Here is a 15,230-nt window from a genome sequence, read left to right as displayed (position 1 = left end):
TTTACAAACCTCTGTCAGTCTTTGGTTTATTTTGTGCATCTGTCTGCCAAGTGTTAGGTTTGCTAAGTAGCATCATGGCTGCTAATGGCAAGTCTGTACATGCAGCACGCTCCTCGGAGGGAGCAGCAGGTCGCAGGAAGACTCCTGTGGGGTTCCTAACTGCTGCTGAATGTCTGACTGCTCCTGATAACATTACTAAAACCCCTGACAGGAATTAGCTACGACTGAAACCCTGACAGCAGTTGAAGACACTTCACCTTTGTGTTGACTGGTAGGAAAGGTGCATCTTCTCACCAACASAGTGCAAGTTGTGCCAATATGCTCAAGAACAAGGTAACCATTTAATTAGGACTCATACGCTGCATTTAAAAAATATTTATTTTGACATTTGCATCTTTTTATTTAGCGACCAAGTGACATAAATAGTGAGTGAGCAGGTATCGCAGCAGACGAGGACSCCGCTCTGCGCTCCTTGGTGCATTTCCTGCTCATTAAGCTCCTGCAGCCTCCTTTGTGTCTCCTCCTCCAMCTCCTCCTTCGAGACGCTGAATGTTCCTCCACACCGGCAGCTGTAGCTGCATTCACACTCATCTAAAACGACAACGCAAAAGATCAGTGACGAGTCGACAAATGCTAACAACTGATTCACAAATAAAATTTAGCTGATTATAGATTATAAAAACTGGACCAGAATATCAGAGGTCCTGAGCAATTCCTACAGTTTAGAACTGAACTGAAAATTTTTAATTTTCATGGAATATTAAACAATTACTACACATGTAGTACTACATGACTTTATGTAGTGCACCAATGGAACTTTGTCTGCACACAAAAACACCCAAACACCCACAATRCTAACTTTTAAATACCGTACTCGACTTATTAAGTCACCTAAACCTGATAAATAAGTTAAATGCAAATAGAATCAAGACATTTGTCATGTTATCAAAATTAATCAGCCAACCAGTGTGTGCAGAACCTGAGCTCATACCTCCATGCTATGCGACGCCTAATTTAAGAAGTGGATGTGAATCTTGCTTTTCTCCACCTGTCAGGTGAGACACTGGAGTTCAACCCCCAGCAGGTCAGATTGATTTTTCTTTTATTTATGTTATTGGTATCAGGCACAAATTTATTAGTTTTTAAAGAAGTTTTATTTTATAACGGAGCTTTTTAGGCAAGAGTCCTCCCACTGTCAGACTGTAGATGATTGTGACTTGAACATTTTGGCGTCCCTGCTGCACAGTTTAGGTCCATATACTCACAGAACCACAAGACTAATAACAGAAGAACTCAACAGTATTGCAGGTATCAGTGAAAGCAAAAATGTAGTTTGTATCATATTTTGACACATAATTCATACATATGCTTTTGGGTGTACAGTAGATATTGATATTTTGTCCAAAAAAGCACTCTCCTTTAAAATAAATGTAGTGTTAAGAATATTGTTAATTCTCTGCTAAATCGAACTCTTGCTTATTCTGGAGCAGTAACAGTATTTCTGTACTTTTGTTTTTGTATTTTTTGTTTCATATGTTTTGATATTTTAGTATGCATCATTAAAATTTCCAACTCTATTGGCAAGAAATACGGACTTTCAGGCTTCTTTATTTCTCCCGTTGCCATGGTGAATCATCGTCATTTGTGCTTTGTGCATTTGAGGGATTCTTTTTTTTAAATTTTTTTTATTTCCCTTATTTAACCAGGTGAACCCCCATTGAGATCCAGATCTAATTTTCAAGAGGGACCTGGGCAAATTCTAATACACTCACGCTCCTACTTAGGCCAGGGGTAACTTGATTCAGAATTGAGTTCCTTGTTGATATCTCCTGTTCTGAAACTGAAAACCCTGAGTATGACAGAGTATCTGCTTTCTGCTCAGAATTAGTTAACCCTCCCTGCCTTTTTAAATGGGACTTTGAAGTAATCAGAATCAAATCCTGATCCTCCCAACTGAGTGTTTAAGCTGTAATCAAGACCAGGCAATGTTTCTCCAATCCAATCATTTTTGGATGTAAAATTTCACATAATTTTTTTTAAAGAAAGTCTTTCCTGAACAGAGTTCATTTCACATTTACATGTGAATCAGCTCATAAAACTGTCGGGGAGAGATTCAAGCAGAAACACATGAATAAACATGTCCGACTTGCTAGAGAAGGTTTTAATGTAACGTGTCATTACCTGTCTCCCATGTCATGTCCTCTAGGTCGACGGTAGAATCTACTGTCCAGTCCTGTTTCAGTTCCTGTGCTGCAGAAGGATCACAGCATGACTATAGTGCTGAAACAGTAGTAGAGCTAACAGATACACACACATCATCACACACAYAACAGATATCAGCAGTTAGATGAGGCCAAATCATTTCATTGTTCTATCTTCTCTCAGACAGAACAATGAAAATGACCAGTGTCAGTGGATGGGTGTTCCAGCATCAAAGGGGCCAGTACTGCATTACCATGGCAACAAGCTAGAAGCTAAAAAAAAAAGCAGCAGGAAGATTTAACAGAGGACAGGTGGTTAACATCTTCCCTGCAGCAGTAGCACAAGTAGAAATCCAGATCACTTAGTCCTAGAGGCTGACGGTCACATCTGGGCCAATGGAGCCAACACCATAGCAGACTTGAAACAAATCCATTCTGAAAAGTGGCTGTGATTTATGCCAGAGGTGCTTAATGAGCTCAGTCTGAACCTCATCCCTTTTAAATTAGGTGTTTATTTACACAGAAGCCGGTGGTCAACTTATAGAACAGGTTTGGTTATAGCAACAGTCTGACAAAGAAAAATAGGTTTAAGAGAGTTCCTTAGACAGAAACCTTTTAAATGACTTTGAATTGGTCAGCTTAATGCAGCGGTTGCTCCCCAGCATCACCTGCTGCTGCCGGCCAGCTGGGCTTTTCTACCAACCTCCTAAAGCTCAGTCAGGCTGGATGGGCTGAGACATGCTTAGTTTAGGTGTTCAGCTGGATTTAAGTCTGGGTTTTGACTAGACCACACTTAGAGGTTCACTCTCAACTTGCCGCTTTCTTCTCACCCTCTATTCAGTCAGCCAGTTCCTGCAACAGAAAACCACTCCCAGAGCAGGATGCTGCCACCACGAGGCTTCAGAGTACCAATCCTGGAGTCCAAGGGCCTCATGCATAAAAGAGTGAGCAATTTTCACACTAAAACTTGGCGTACGGAAACATTTAGAAAAGTGCGGCGCACAAAAAAAATCGGATGCATAAAGCCGTGGCACCGCACCTTTCCTTTATAAATCCTAATTTGCGGGAAATAGAGCACAGCTGCTGGTCCGCTCTGTTGCTACCCACAAATACATATGTAAATTAGTATAAATACCCGGAAGTCTGCCACCACGTGAAGCAATAACCATGGCAACGTCCTTGTTTGAAGCAGTTTAAGTATTTATAATAATATTAATTATATATTTTATTTAAAAGGTGCTTTAAGGGCACATAATGTCACCTCACAAAATAAAAATATATTTTGAAGAAAAAAAAAATCCAAAAAGAGATCATGTTTGAACAGCAAAGTGTTCAGCCGGGATTTAAAGACAGACAGAGAGTCCTTTGAGTGGGTAAAGTGGACGTTTATTCTAAGTAGCAGAATCATGTGTACAAGTTGTACATTTACAGAATAAAGATGCTTTATGTCCATAAGGCGCATTCACAAAGTGGGCATGGCTCGACTGAAGGATGACTGCAGCTGGACCGGTACTGGTACCGCACGGCTCCTTCTTTAGGTTTTGCTCAGACTGATCATCCTGGAGCTCTGATCAAAACCTAAAAGAGTCGTGCGTTAATGCTCATAAACCATCATCAACATTTCCCAGTAGATCAATATGATGTCTGATCAATTCCTCCCTCTGAACCCTTCTATTGGCAATTTGGCGATGTTCACCATCAGAGCCAAAGCGCTCCACAATTATGCGGCTCACCTTTGCGCAGCTACTTATATAAATGTGATTGCATACACATGTCTGATTATTTAATGTCTATAATCAGACATTAAAGCGACTTGAAACCATTACTCCCTCCCTGGCACCTCCAGACCCGGGCACCCATCCGGGCCCAGGTCTGGGGGCAGCCGTCCCCCCAGACCCCCCTTATAGCTCTGCGCCTGGCACCGCACATTTTTCTGTGCACATTCACACTTTATGCATGAGGCCCCAGATGATTTTTGTCCAGGTTTGATGCTTGAAGTCCAGGTCAAACCGGAGGTTTTAGTTTTTCTAGTCTGTTTTTGCAATAAATAAACATTTTATGTCATGTCCAGTCAACCCCATTTGTAACAACTGGACTCAAATTAGGTTGGAGAAGCAGCTGAAGGACGGTCAGTGTTCTACCAAAGGGCAAAGGACATTTATGAATGTGACTTCTTTATTTTCTGAGAAATGTGTTAAAACTCGAAAAACTTTCACTTTATCATTGTGACGTTTTGTGAGAAGAATATTCAGGGGAAAAAATCTGTAATCAGTTTTAGAATAAAGGTCTACCATAAACTGATAAAAATGTTAAATGCTGTCTATTAAATTCTTGATGCACTGTATTTGTATAACGAGAGAGATGGCCAACATTAAAAGACGGCTGGGATGTGGACAGATTGAATATAAAAATGGACAGGTGAAAAGACAGATGTTCACACATTTTTACAACAATTCACTGTCGAGAACAGGGTGATTATCAAGCTGAACCGTTGGATGGTGATAAATACTTTGAAGCACTAATAATTAGTGCTAAATTTGGTGTAGGTCTTAATTAGTGTTGCTCTAAGTGAAGAAAAATGGCTGCTAATCTAGTGATAATTTGCACTGGAACCAATGATGAGGGGCAGCAGTAGTGAGATTATTAGCACTGTTGAGTCTCACCAGGAAAGCCCCTGGTTTGGTTTGGGGGTTGGGAGGTGTTGGAAGGACTGTGGGGGCATTTGTTTACTGTAAAATATTAAGACTCAATTTTTTCAAACTCCTTAAATGAAAATATATGACCTATCATCATCCCAACAATAAAAATCTCATTGTATGATTTTCAAACAAGTAAYTACCATTTTATTACCCAAAATAAGTATTTGATCATCTACCAAAGAATTTGATCTCTAACAGACCTGATATCCTCTGTCTGTTTGAACGTGTTATCTTAATAAGAGACACCTGTCCGCACACTCAGACTTCAGCTTCTCCACCATGGGGAAGAAGTTGGAGTCTAAGGACAACAGGGACAGAACTACAGACACAGCTGGACAGGCTGACAGGTGAACAGGCAAACAGCTTGGTGAGAAGGTAACAACTGTTGGAGCAAATATTAGAAAATGGAAGAAACTCCAGATGACTGTTAGTCTCCCTCAGATGGGGCTCCAGGTAAGATTTCACTTTGTGAGGCATGGAGGTAGAAGCATCATGCTTTGGGGTGCTTGACTACTAAGGATACAGGATGACTGCATCGTCTAGAGCAGTGGTTCTTAACCTGGGTTCGATCGAACCCCAGGGGTTCGATGAGTCGGTCTCAGGGRTTCGGTGGAGCCTCTGCCGCGGAGGTAAAGACACACTTGTGTAAAGTCGTGATGACGCCCCGCTTTGCCATCACTTGCTGCAGAGGATCACGTTACATTGCTTAGCCAATCAGTGCTGCGGAGGAGCACTGATTGAAGGAGCTCCACTCTCAGCATGGATTTGAACTTTTGTCTTTAATTACTTTCGCAAAGCTCAGTTTTTACCAAATTCTGTAACTTTCGGTGTACTTCTAAATCTGCTCCTTAGTCGCATCTTTTCGGRGTTGGTACTGCCTCTAGTGGCGTGGGGGTGGTAACACAACTAATGTAATTACATTACTAAATCAGAATACTGCAAAGTCTTTATTATTTATTATTAATTTTTCATTCTCTTAAGAATGTAGAGCTAATTAAATGATCTAAACAAGACCTTAAAGTGGTTCCAGTTTCTCTCGATGGCCAACCTGTTGAAACTGTGGCAGATTTTAAATACCCAAGGACCGGGTATTTAAAATCTACCCGGTCCAGCTCAACTTTGAGCTCAACTGGCTGACTGTCCAGTTGAGCTGGACAGTCAGCTCAACTTTGCTGAAAACAATGACTATATTTTGAAGAACTGTTCTCATAGACTCTACCTTTTAAGAAGAATTAATGATCTTGCAGTGACCCAACTAGACTCTGGTTGGGTCACCCCTATGTCTTGAATTTGTGGGGGGCCAGGGGGGGGATCATATTTTATTTGTCACTACAGAAGGGTTCAATGAATGCGCATTTGAAACTGGTGGGTTCGGTACCTCAAAAAAGGTTAAGAACCACTGATCTAGAGGACAGACTGGACAGGGTCATGTACTGTAGGACTGAGGCCTTGAACATGGGTCATGTCTGGGTCTTCAGCCAGATGATGACTTGCTGGATTTTCTTAGAAACATTTGAAACTCATTTTATTAATTAGTTGATAACTAGGATCAATTGGAATGTATGTACGATTGAATTAAAATGATTTTTTATAGCGCTTTAAGATGACATTTGTTGTGAATTGGTGCTATATAAATAAATTGAATTAAATTGTTTGTCAAAGTCAAAGTCTCAACCATTTTCACTGAGTGTGAATGTTATGTCATCAATGTGTGAATCTGCAGAAGTCATCTATAAAAACTAGAGAGGCAGTGACCTTTAAAAACGACACACTGTTCTGAGAAACTCCAGTCAGATTTTTGCTTTTGAATGTTTAAAATAAATAATTTGTTACTTACTGGTTTACAGAACAAAGTGAGATCTTTTTGGATATGAAATTATGAAAATATTTATTCCCAGCAATATTTATAGTTTTTTGACAAAAGAAAAACATGAAAATGAGATTTCCTGATTTTCTATTTGTATTAAATTTACAAAATACTCAAACATTTTCCATATTGTCATAATGGGGTACTTGTGTGTGCAACGGAGGAAAGATTATTTAATACACACAATGTAGAAAACCTGAGGCGCTGTGAATACTTTGTAGATGCTCTGCAGATACTTAAAATCTTGACAGATTTGAAAGATGGCAATAATACATTTGAAGTTTAGTGCTGTTGATAAAACCACTGGATAGTAACTGATTTAACTTGACATGAAGTTATTTACACCACAAACATTAATTATTTTAAGATTTTTCAACTGCACAGTTCCTAAAAATGTCAGTTTCTGCCTCAAAATATCACATAGTAAAGAAAACACTGAAAGAAAGAAGGAAAGGGAATTTGTTTGGTCACTGGGTGGATTCCAGTTGGAACAATCTCCTTTTAGCAGGAAAGCACAGTTAAATAAAATCAGTAAAACCAGAGGACTAGAGAAGTGGATCAATAAAATTGTAGACCAGAAAAATATCAATCAGAACCATAGTTTATGCCTTATTCTAGCAAATCTGGGGAAGGTCTGCCAGCTGAGATCAAACATCTGATCAAGACCTCAAGAAGACAGTTGAGAGCAGGAATCTCTGCACAAAGTCAGTTTTACCTAATAAACCACAAGTTTACATACACTGAATAAGAAGACACATCAGTGTCTGCAGTTACAGTGGCTACAGAAAATATCCAAACCCTTTAAAAGTTTCACTCTTTGTTTCATTGCAGCCATTTGTTCAAATCAAAAAAGTGAAGTTATTTCTCATGAATGTACCATGAGAAAGAAACAAGATTTCTTCTTTACATTATGTTGGCTTATTTTGTAAACTTCAGATTATCTTGGAAAATGACTTGCAATATAATTTAAATATTTCCTGCAACATGCAAACAAGCATGGAGAAAGGCTGCTTAGCTAAATATGAACCCACTGATTTGAAAAGACAGTCCCAATAGGTGCTTAAGCAGAGCAATGGTACAATATGGCAACACAGCCAAATATGAAAATATTAAATATTCAAAAGCAGCTGGCTATCTCTAATCAGAATGAGATGTGGCTGATGTGCCTCTAGAAAAACGCTGAAGTAATARCAATATGAAATGAAATGGTCGCCCTCACCTCTCCTCTGCAGGTCATATTCTCTTCTTGTGGTTTGGTCACCAAGAATCTTCCAGGCTGCATCAACTTCAAGAAATGTTTTCACGCTAGACTCTGCAGGGTTTTCACCTCCAAGACGGTCTGGATGGTGCTACACACACACACGCACACACACACACACACACACACACACTAGTATTTAAACCCTCAAAGATATTGTTACAGATTTCTGTAACTTTGGTGAGGAAATAAGCAGGAGAAGGTGGGGATATGAACTCCGATAACAGGTCAACAAAATATCAGGGTTAGCAGTTAGATTTAGAACCAAACAGTTTTCCATCTGATCACTGATCATTAAAAAGTCTGATTGGCCGTTTCTAATTTTGGCCAATACAATTTTTTTTTGTATGAGATATTGATAAATATAGCAAGAAAATTGCTGAGTTGACAACAGTGGGGTAACTATCATCAACTACAAACGTCTATCGCAGCAGAGCAACAGAGAACAGTGGTTAATTTTTAGACCTTTGTTGAGGTAGATAAGAATGGTGGAAAAGATCGGCTTCACGTGCAAATCAGCCAATCTCCAATCTCCCAAAATTAAAGAAATTGGCACCAATAAATTGGCTGGCCAATAAATCAGTGCACCCCTAATCAAAATATGACAAAATATCAACAAAAAGATGGGAAGGAACAACAGATTCTGTTTGGTCTTGGTGTCACAACAACACCAGAGAAAACATGGAAAAACAAGTAATATAATAATAAACAACAACAATAATAATAATAATAATAATAGTTAGATCATGAAGATCATGACAGACAATGATGGACATCAATCTCCTTGTTGAACCAGATTCAACAAGGAGCCCAATCAATCAAAACTGGATCAACATTGTAAAATATATTTAGAATCTTCCAGCAGATTTCATTTGCTTTTGCCCGAAAAACAAAGGATATTGTTGGAGCCAGCTTCTCCAACAAAGTCATAATTTGAATCTGAACCCAGAGAGACAAACCACTGAGACATCAGGGCCATGGAAACAGTGGTGGCTCAGCCACAGAGTGACCTGATCAGGCAAAAGCCAAAGGTCAACAACAGTCAACAGGCCAAATGGTGACGGGGTTAAAACCCGAGTTGGTTGTGAGTAACAGTACCTGACCCAACTCTAAATACTTGTGTCCTGTTCCAACTGAGGTATTTCTCCTGACAAAATGACCTGCTGGACCAATTCTTGTGGTGAATCCTACCAAATGTTACTTTAGATTTTGGTCAGGTACTTTAACATTACAAATTAATTTGGGAAAATTTTGAGTTTAATTTTCAGGGTGAGAGACAATAACAGCCATCTTGAAAAGCTTCATCTTTCTTCAGATAATCCAAACACTCAGTCTGGATTTCCCTCAGCATTCCCCATAAAACTGATACATTTCATGTTTGTTTAGATCTTACTTCATTATTAAATATGTCAGTGCAAACACTAAAAAAGCAATTACAAGTTTTTAGTGGTAAGATTCAAAATAATGCTGGTCAAATAAAATTTTATTACTGTGGATCTGAAAATAATTATTTTTTCAATATATTCACCTCATTCCTGTGAATGAAGTGTACAGATTAGGCTCCCTGACAAATAAAAACTACCTCTAGCTATCAAATCCCTCATAGCTAAAAAAAATAACATTTATTCAACAGCATTGGTGTGATTAAACCATATAATATATATAATTAAGGAGCCTTATGATTTAATGCAGTTAATCAGCTAGAATTTATGAGAAATTATTCTTTATATTTGGAAAATGATTTTTTTTCTGTTCGGTAAAAAGTTGATACAGCTAGCTAGCAGGGAATGCTGGGTAAAGGAACCGCTCATTAGCCCCTCGCTTCCAACAATGCAGTTAATTTTCTTGTCAGGAATCAAGACATGTGACAAAATACTGGCAGAACATTATTAGGTCACCTCTTCTTGAAAAAAGGGAAAAGATATTATTTCTGACTAAAATTTACCATTAATAGCAAAGTAGAAAGTAAAAACAAGAAATGGCTTCCCTCTTTGACACTACGGAAATGTGTAAAAGGCATGAATGTAAAGTAGGAAGTCTGATACAACTGAAATCACCATCAGAGGCAGCGTCAGACGTTTATCAGAAAACAATGAATTAAAAGCACCGTGAATGAGTGAATACTGGATTATATTTTAACATGCAACATGTCAAACATTCATCTGTTCGATCCATCATGTGAACATAGAGAAGATGGACCACCGGCTGACCAACCAACACACAGCAAGTCTGGAGGCACTGATAGATCCACAGCTCTGCACCCATAAATCAGCCTGATTTCTTTCATTTTGGGAGAAAGGCTCTGCTTACACATGAAACCRATCTAATCAAATGATCTCAACTACTTCTGCAAAACCATTAAAAAAAAGGCCACTGCTCCCTTTTGCTCTGTTGTGAGAGATGACTAGCAGACCTGCCCAGCACGTCTCATCTGCACCTGCATGATTAACAACAGTCATCCCACTGTTACCAACTTAATTTGTGGCTGCAATTAGTCACTTTTTAGACAAAACAAAAAGTATATAAAATGGGAATCAGCAGGTCATGTTTTCTAAGGATCTGTGGTAGATGATTGGCCAGAAAGTTGCAGTATCTGCACCCTGCTCTGCAGCACAACCATCAGCTGTGCTGCACACAGACACACAGGGTTCTCATTTAGAAAACATTGCATAGGATCCATACATGAATGGATGTACTAAAAGTGCACTTTGGTCCAAAACCCAAAAATGACTTTCACCGAAAACAACCAGATTTATAAAGCCAGGTGCAGCAGACCAAAAAGTTATTTTCCCTTTTTTTTAAACTTGCACATTGAAAGCATAAAAAAGAAAATCTAACACAAATGTGCATTGCACAGGTGCAGAATATATAAAACATGATGGGGAATAATTGTAAAAGGAGAAAAAAAAGAAAATTCTGGTCACATAAATATCACAGGAAGGAAAAAAGAAAAAAAAATCTCATCTTTACATTTACTTCATTCATTTTAAATTCTTTATATACTTTGAGAGACTCAAATTATGCCCTATATATAAAACCATTTAGTCAAGTACAGTACTTCCTGTTCTTAATAAATCCTTCCATATAATTCTCTGAGAATGTAATCCTTTCCATTTCAAACATGTATTTTCCCCTTTATAAACCTTATATTGCCATCTTCCTTCCTTGATGGAAGATGGCAATATAAGGCATTTTTGGAAAAAAATGTTGGCGGAAGTCTCCTCCGCAGTTTATCACAAACCCAGCTGGAACACAAAAATGTGAAAGAATGTGCTCTGGTCAGTAGAAACGATAGTCAAACTTTCTGACTGACTGAGTGCAAAACACTTTATATAAGAAAACTAACACTGCCCTGAACACACAATCACAATGGTGGTGGAAGCATCACCATGGTGGTGGAAGCATCATGCTGTGGGAATGAACAGGAATGCTGATCAGAATTAATAGGAATATAGGTTAATGAAGCGAAAATTCAGACATTTTCAGGAAGAAAACCTGTTGGGGGCTACAGAATGTTTGAGGCTGGGGTGGAGTTGAGAGGAGGGGGGGCAAATAAAATGACTCAACTCACTACCAAATTAACCAAACGGTAAAAATAAAGTTGATTAACTAATCAACTGATATGCTCTGTCCTACTAAATACTGTGGCTAAGCAGTACTTTGTGACTGTGATATTACACACACTATGTCATGACTATGATTCGTCAAATTAGTGCCAACCAAAGCAAAATATTTTTCTAAGTTGGCAAGTCTGAATCGGAGGAGTGTCTGTTTTGATGTCAGTCACAAGAGTTGGTTTTCATCTTCAACACTTTTCATAAATCATGATAAAGAGCTGCTGAACACAATTCAATGAAATCAATAATATTGTCTACTTTTGTTTCATTTCGTTATTCTAGAGCAGTGGTCCCCAAACTTTTTCCTGTGAGGGCCACATGACTTTTTCCTTCTCTGGTGGGGGCCGGAGTCAGTTTGTAACAGAAAAAGTGAAACAGAAAAAGACAATTGCAGGAGTGCCTAAATGTAAAAAATATATCGTTTTCCAGAAAGCACAATCAAATAATTCTTTCTRGGTTCTTCACAGAAAAAATCCAGGAAGGATTATAGTCCGTATTTTCCGAACTATGAGCCGCACCAGACTATAAACCACAACCCCAAAGCTTTTTTAAACCAGTAAACATACACATATAAGCCTCAGATCTGTCTGCGGCTCTAGGTTTTCCACAACAATGCAGCAGCAGCAGAGGGGGACGGACACCCAMAATTTAAGTAATAACAGGTCAATTGAATATCACATTTATTAGGTTGAAAAAGAAAAAGTTGCCAAGTTTAGATTTAACTGAACTGATTATGGTCGTTTCCGAACCGTAACTGTAGCAGTAAAAGTGCTGATCCTTCGTGTTGCTACTAGTATGTGCTAAATCAGTGGTCCCAACCTGTTTATTACCGCGGACCGGTCAAGACTTGGACATTTTGTTGCGGCCCAGGAGAGGGGGAGTGTGAGGCGGGATGAACAGTCAGATAAGGTTTCTGCATGTTGGTGTTCCCACTAAATACTGAATATGCCCTATTTGGGTCGTCTTGGCCCTTTTATCGCAGCCTGTGGGATTTTCCCTGACTGGGAACGAGAATACAACTTGTTGAATGTGACAGGTAGCCAATCAGAAAGTGCGGTGACGTAGGGGAATCCCAAACAGCTGACATATCGCGCAACTAAGAGTCCGGTGGATATCGGAGATCATATGTGGAAATGTTTATTATTAAATCTAAAAAGTCATTATTATGTTTATTCAGGTAAAAATGTTACCTGAATGTATGGAAAAACATATTCACCTCCAAATCATAATGCAGCAAATAGAGCGGCTGCTCCCGTCGTCTTTCATCCACCGCCTTTTCTTTTTATTACGTCTTTTATCTCTTAAAATGACTCCACAAACTATCACTATTGCTTCTACATCGTCATCCGTGTTTGGTTATTCTAAATTCCCGCTATGTTGGGGGTTTTACTGGATTATCCTCTGGAATCGGGATGTTTCGTGACTGGAATCGGTTCGTGCCGTGTGGCTGAACACGAACCAATCGAACCTGTTGGACTTTTATCAGCTCTGTGGTCACAGAGGTTTGGAGAATCGGCCGAAGCTCGACTCCTCTCCTCTCGACCACTGCCCAAACGCTCTGACTCTGGTCGCTATGGTAACGTTTATATATCCCACTGAAATAAGACACAGAAGCGCCACAAAAATGAACATTTTACTTTCTTGAAAATTTTAACTCATGATAATGACTAACGGGAGCAATGAGCTTGTTTCTCTGCAACCAGACGGTCCCATCTGGGAGTGATGAGAGACAATGACACCTGAGGTGTGTTGCTTGAGTACAGCCTGCTTGGTCTCTACGTGGCGAAGCAGCTTGAAGCTTCATTGCCTCATTAGCAGCCGGTCGCCGCATGTTACGCAGAGCGGGGTTGTAATGTGGGAYTCACCTACCGGTCCGGGATAAATCCATTCTCCTGTCTCTTCTCTGGGCCTTTTCCCCTTTGCAAAGAAACTTTCAAAAGACATCTGATCTGTTTCTTACTCATTTTGCTGTTTGTGGGCTCAATGTTGGCGCGCAAGTAACCAGACTTCCAATGATTCACTTCCTGCTAAAGAGCCCCCTGGTGGTTGAAGAAAAATCCGCATATAAACCGGAAAATACGGTATATGAAAAAAAAATCAAAATGTTCTCTGGTATTGTTCAGGGGGCCGGACCAAATGTGGAGGCGGGCCGCATCCGGCCCRCGGGCCGTAGTTTGGGGACCACTGTTCTAGAGAAAATCGTTGACAGGTTAGAAAGAACATTTATCCCCAGTGGAGATCTGAGAAACTGCTAATGGGAATTTTTAGATACTCTATGTTGTTTAGATCTACTTTGGTTGGATGCTGAATGTCTGATGTCGTGGCTCAAGCCTGTAGTTAAGGGCTGAAAGAACTAACTGAAAACAGGGAAACCTGATTGACAAAACTTCAGGTTACTGGAGTGTGTGTGTCTGTAAGTCTGCTTTCATCCAATAGAAAAAAATGTGCTCCAACGTTCATTTTCTAAAGTGTATTTTCTTCCTCCCATGCAGAAACAAGGCTGGGACAGAGCCGGTAGTGAAAGATGTAAATCTGTTTTCTGACCTTCAGAGCCAGCTGCTGGTATCTGTGTCTGAGCTGCTGCAGGGAGTCCGACGGGCTGCCACCGAGCACAGCATACAGGTCCTTCTGCTCCGGATCACACATGTCTCTGCAGACGCGCAGAACAACGCCTGAAAAGGGATTCACCACAGATAACCTCAGGTCATCTCCACCTYAGACCTGGATGAGACGACAGCAGAACCCGAGCAGAGCCGCCGGAAGCGGAGCTGGTTAGTAAAATGTCTGTATCAACACCGCCAGACTCTAAGTAGCTAGCTGGACTTACTGGGGGTAGAAGTCCGACTGGAGGCTGGATAGTTCTAAAACTAATGTTCACGTATTAAACAAAGAGAAATTATCAAAAGGACGGGCATATTGTCCGTCGGTGTTTAAATCTCGTGAAAACGACGTTAATCCTTATAGTTCCGCTAACTGAGGTAAAAAGAATAGTTCCGGTCTTGTGAGAAATTCTGTTCCCCTGTGAAATTCTGTTCCCCTGTCGGGAGCGCGCATTGCAGCCAGAGGTGGATCCGGCGGATCTGACCATATTCACGGCGCTTCTGATCGATTTCTCGGTAAAAACTATTCATATAATCATGTCAATGTTGTAACTTTTAGTTTAATCGGCAGCTATCAAAATAAGAAAAATAAATAAATAAACGAGGTCTTGTGTGGAGGTCTTTTTACGCTGTTTGGTGTTATTTTAAACGCGAAGAGAATCGATCTTTTTCCAACTTTTGTCTCTTAAGCCTGACAAATAAAAGTCAAGTCAACAAACACAGGTTTCCAACACGTAGTGTGCAYTTATAATTTTTCATTTCTGATACAAGAGGATGGAAGCTGGTTGATCGCAGGGCACCAAAATAAAGACTTCCTGAAAAGATCAAAGTGTAGACTTTTTGGTAAATCCCGTTCTAATGTAAAATATGACAGATTACTGGATTAAGGAAATGTCTAGTATGCCATCACACATAATTTTTGAGAATTTGGAAGCAGTTGCTTTTTATTTCCCAAAGTTATGGGGGGAGGAGAGGAGAGAATGGATAT

The 15,230-nt window shown here is 39.7% G+C and overlaps 1 protein-coding gene across 2 annotated transcripts; it reads right to left on the bottom strand.

The window, feature by feature from the left end:
• Nucleotides 1-359: 359 nt before the first annotated feature.
• Nucleotides 360-14,645, bottom strand: dnajc24 (DnaJ (Hsp40) homolog, subfamily C, member 24). 2 transcript variants are annotated; one of them, XM_008410938.2, is made up of 5 exons: nt 14,470-14,645; nt 14,187-14,314; nt 7,987-8,116; nt 2,182-2,250; nt 360-591 (listed from the first exon to the last, which is right to left on the bottom strand). In XM_008410938.2, the coding sequence occupies exons 2-5, from the start codon at nt 14,286-14,288 to the stop codon at nt 377-379; spliced, it is 516 nt and encodes a 171-aa protein (XP_008409160.1). In that variant the 5' UTR covers nt 14,289-14,314; nt 14,470-14,645; the 3' UTR covers nt 360-376. The 2 variants fall into 2 exon arrangements, with proteins under 2 accessions (XP_008409160.1, XP_008409159.1); XM_008410937.2 differs by having other exon boundaries at nt 14,187-14,363; nt 14,470-14,643.
• Nucleotides 14,646-15,230: the final 585 nt, after the last annotated feature.

Source organism: Poecilia reticulata, linkage group LG6, assembly GCF_000633615.1.
Source record: "Poecilia reticulata strain Guanapo linkage group LG6, Guppy_female_1.0+MT, whole genome shotgun sequence".
Lineage (NCBI taxonomy): Eukaryota > Metazoa > Chordata > Actinopteri > Cyprinodontiformes > Poeciliidae > Poecilia > Poecilia reticulata.
The sequence above is the reverse complement of the archived record's forward strand: the minus strand, read 5'-3'. Positions and strand labels throughout refer to the sequence as shown.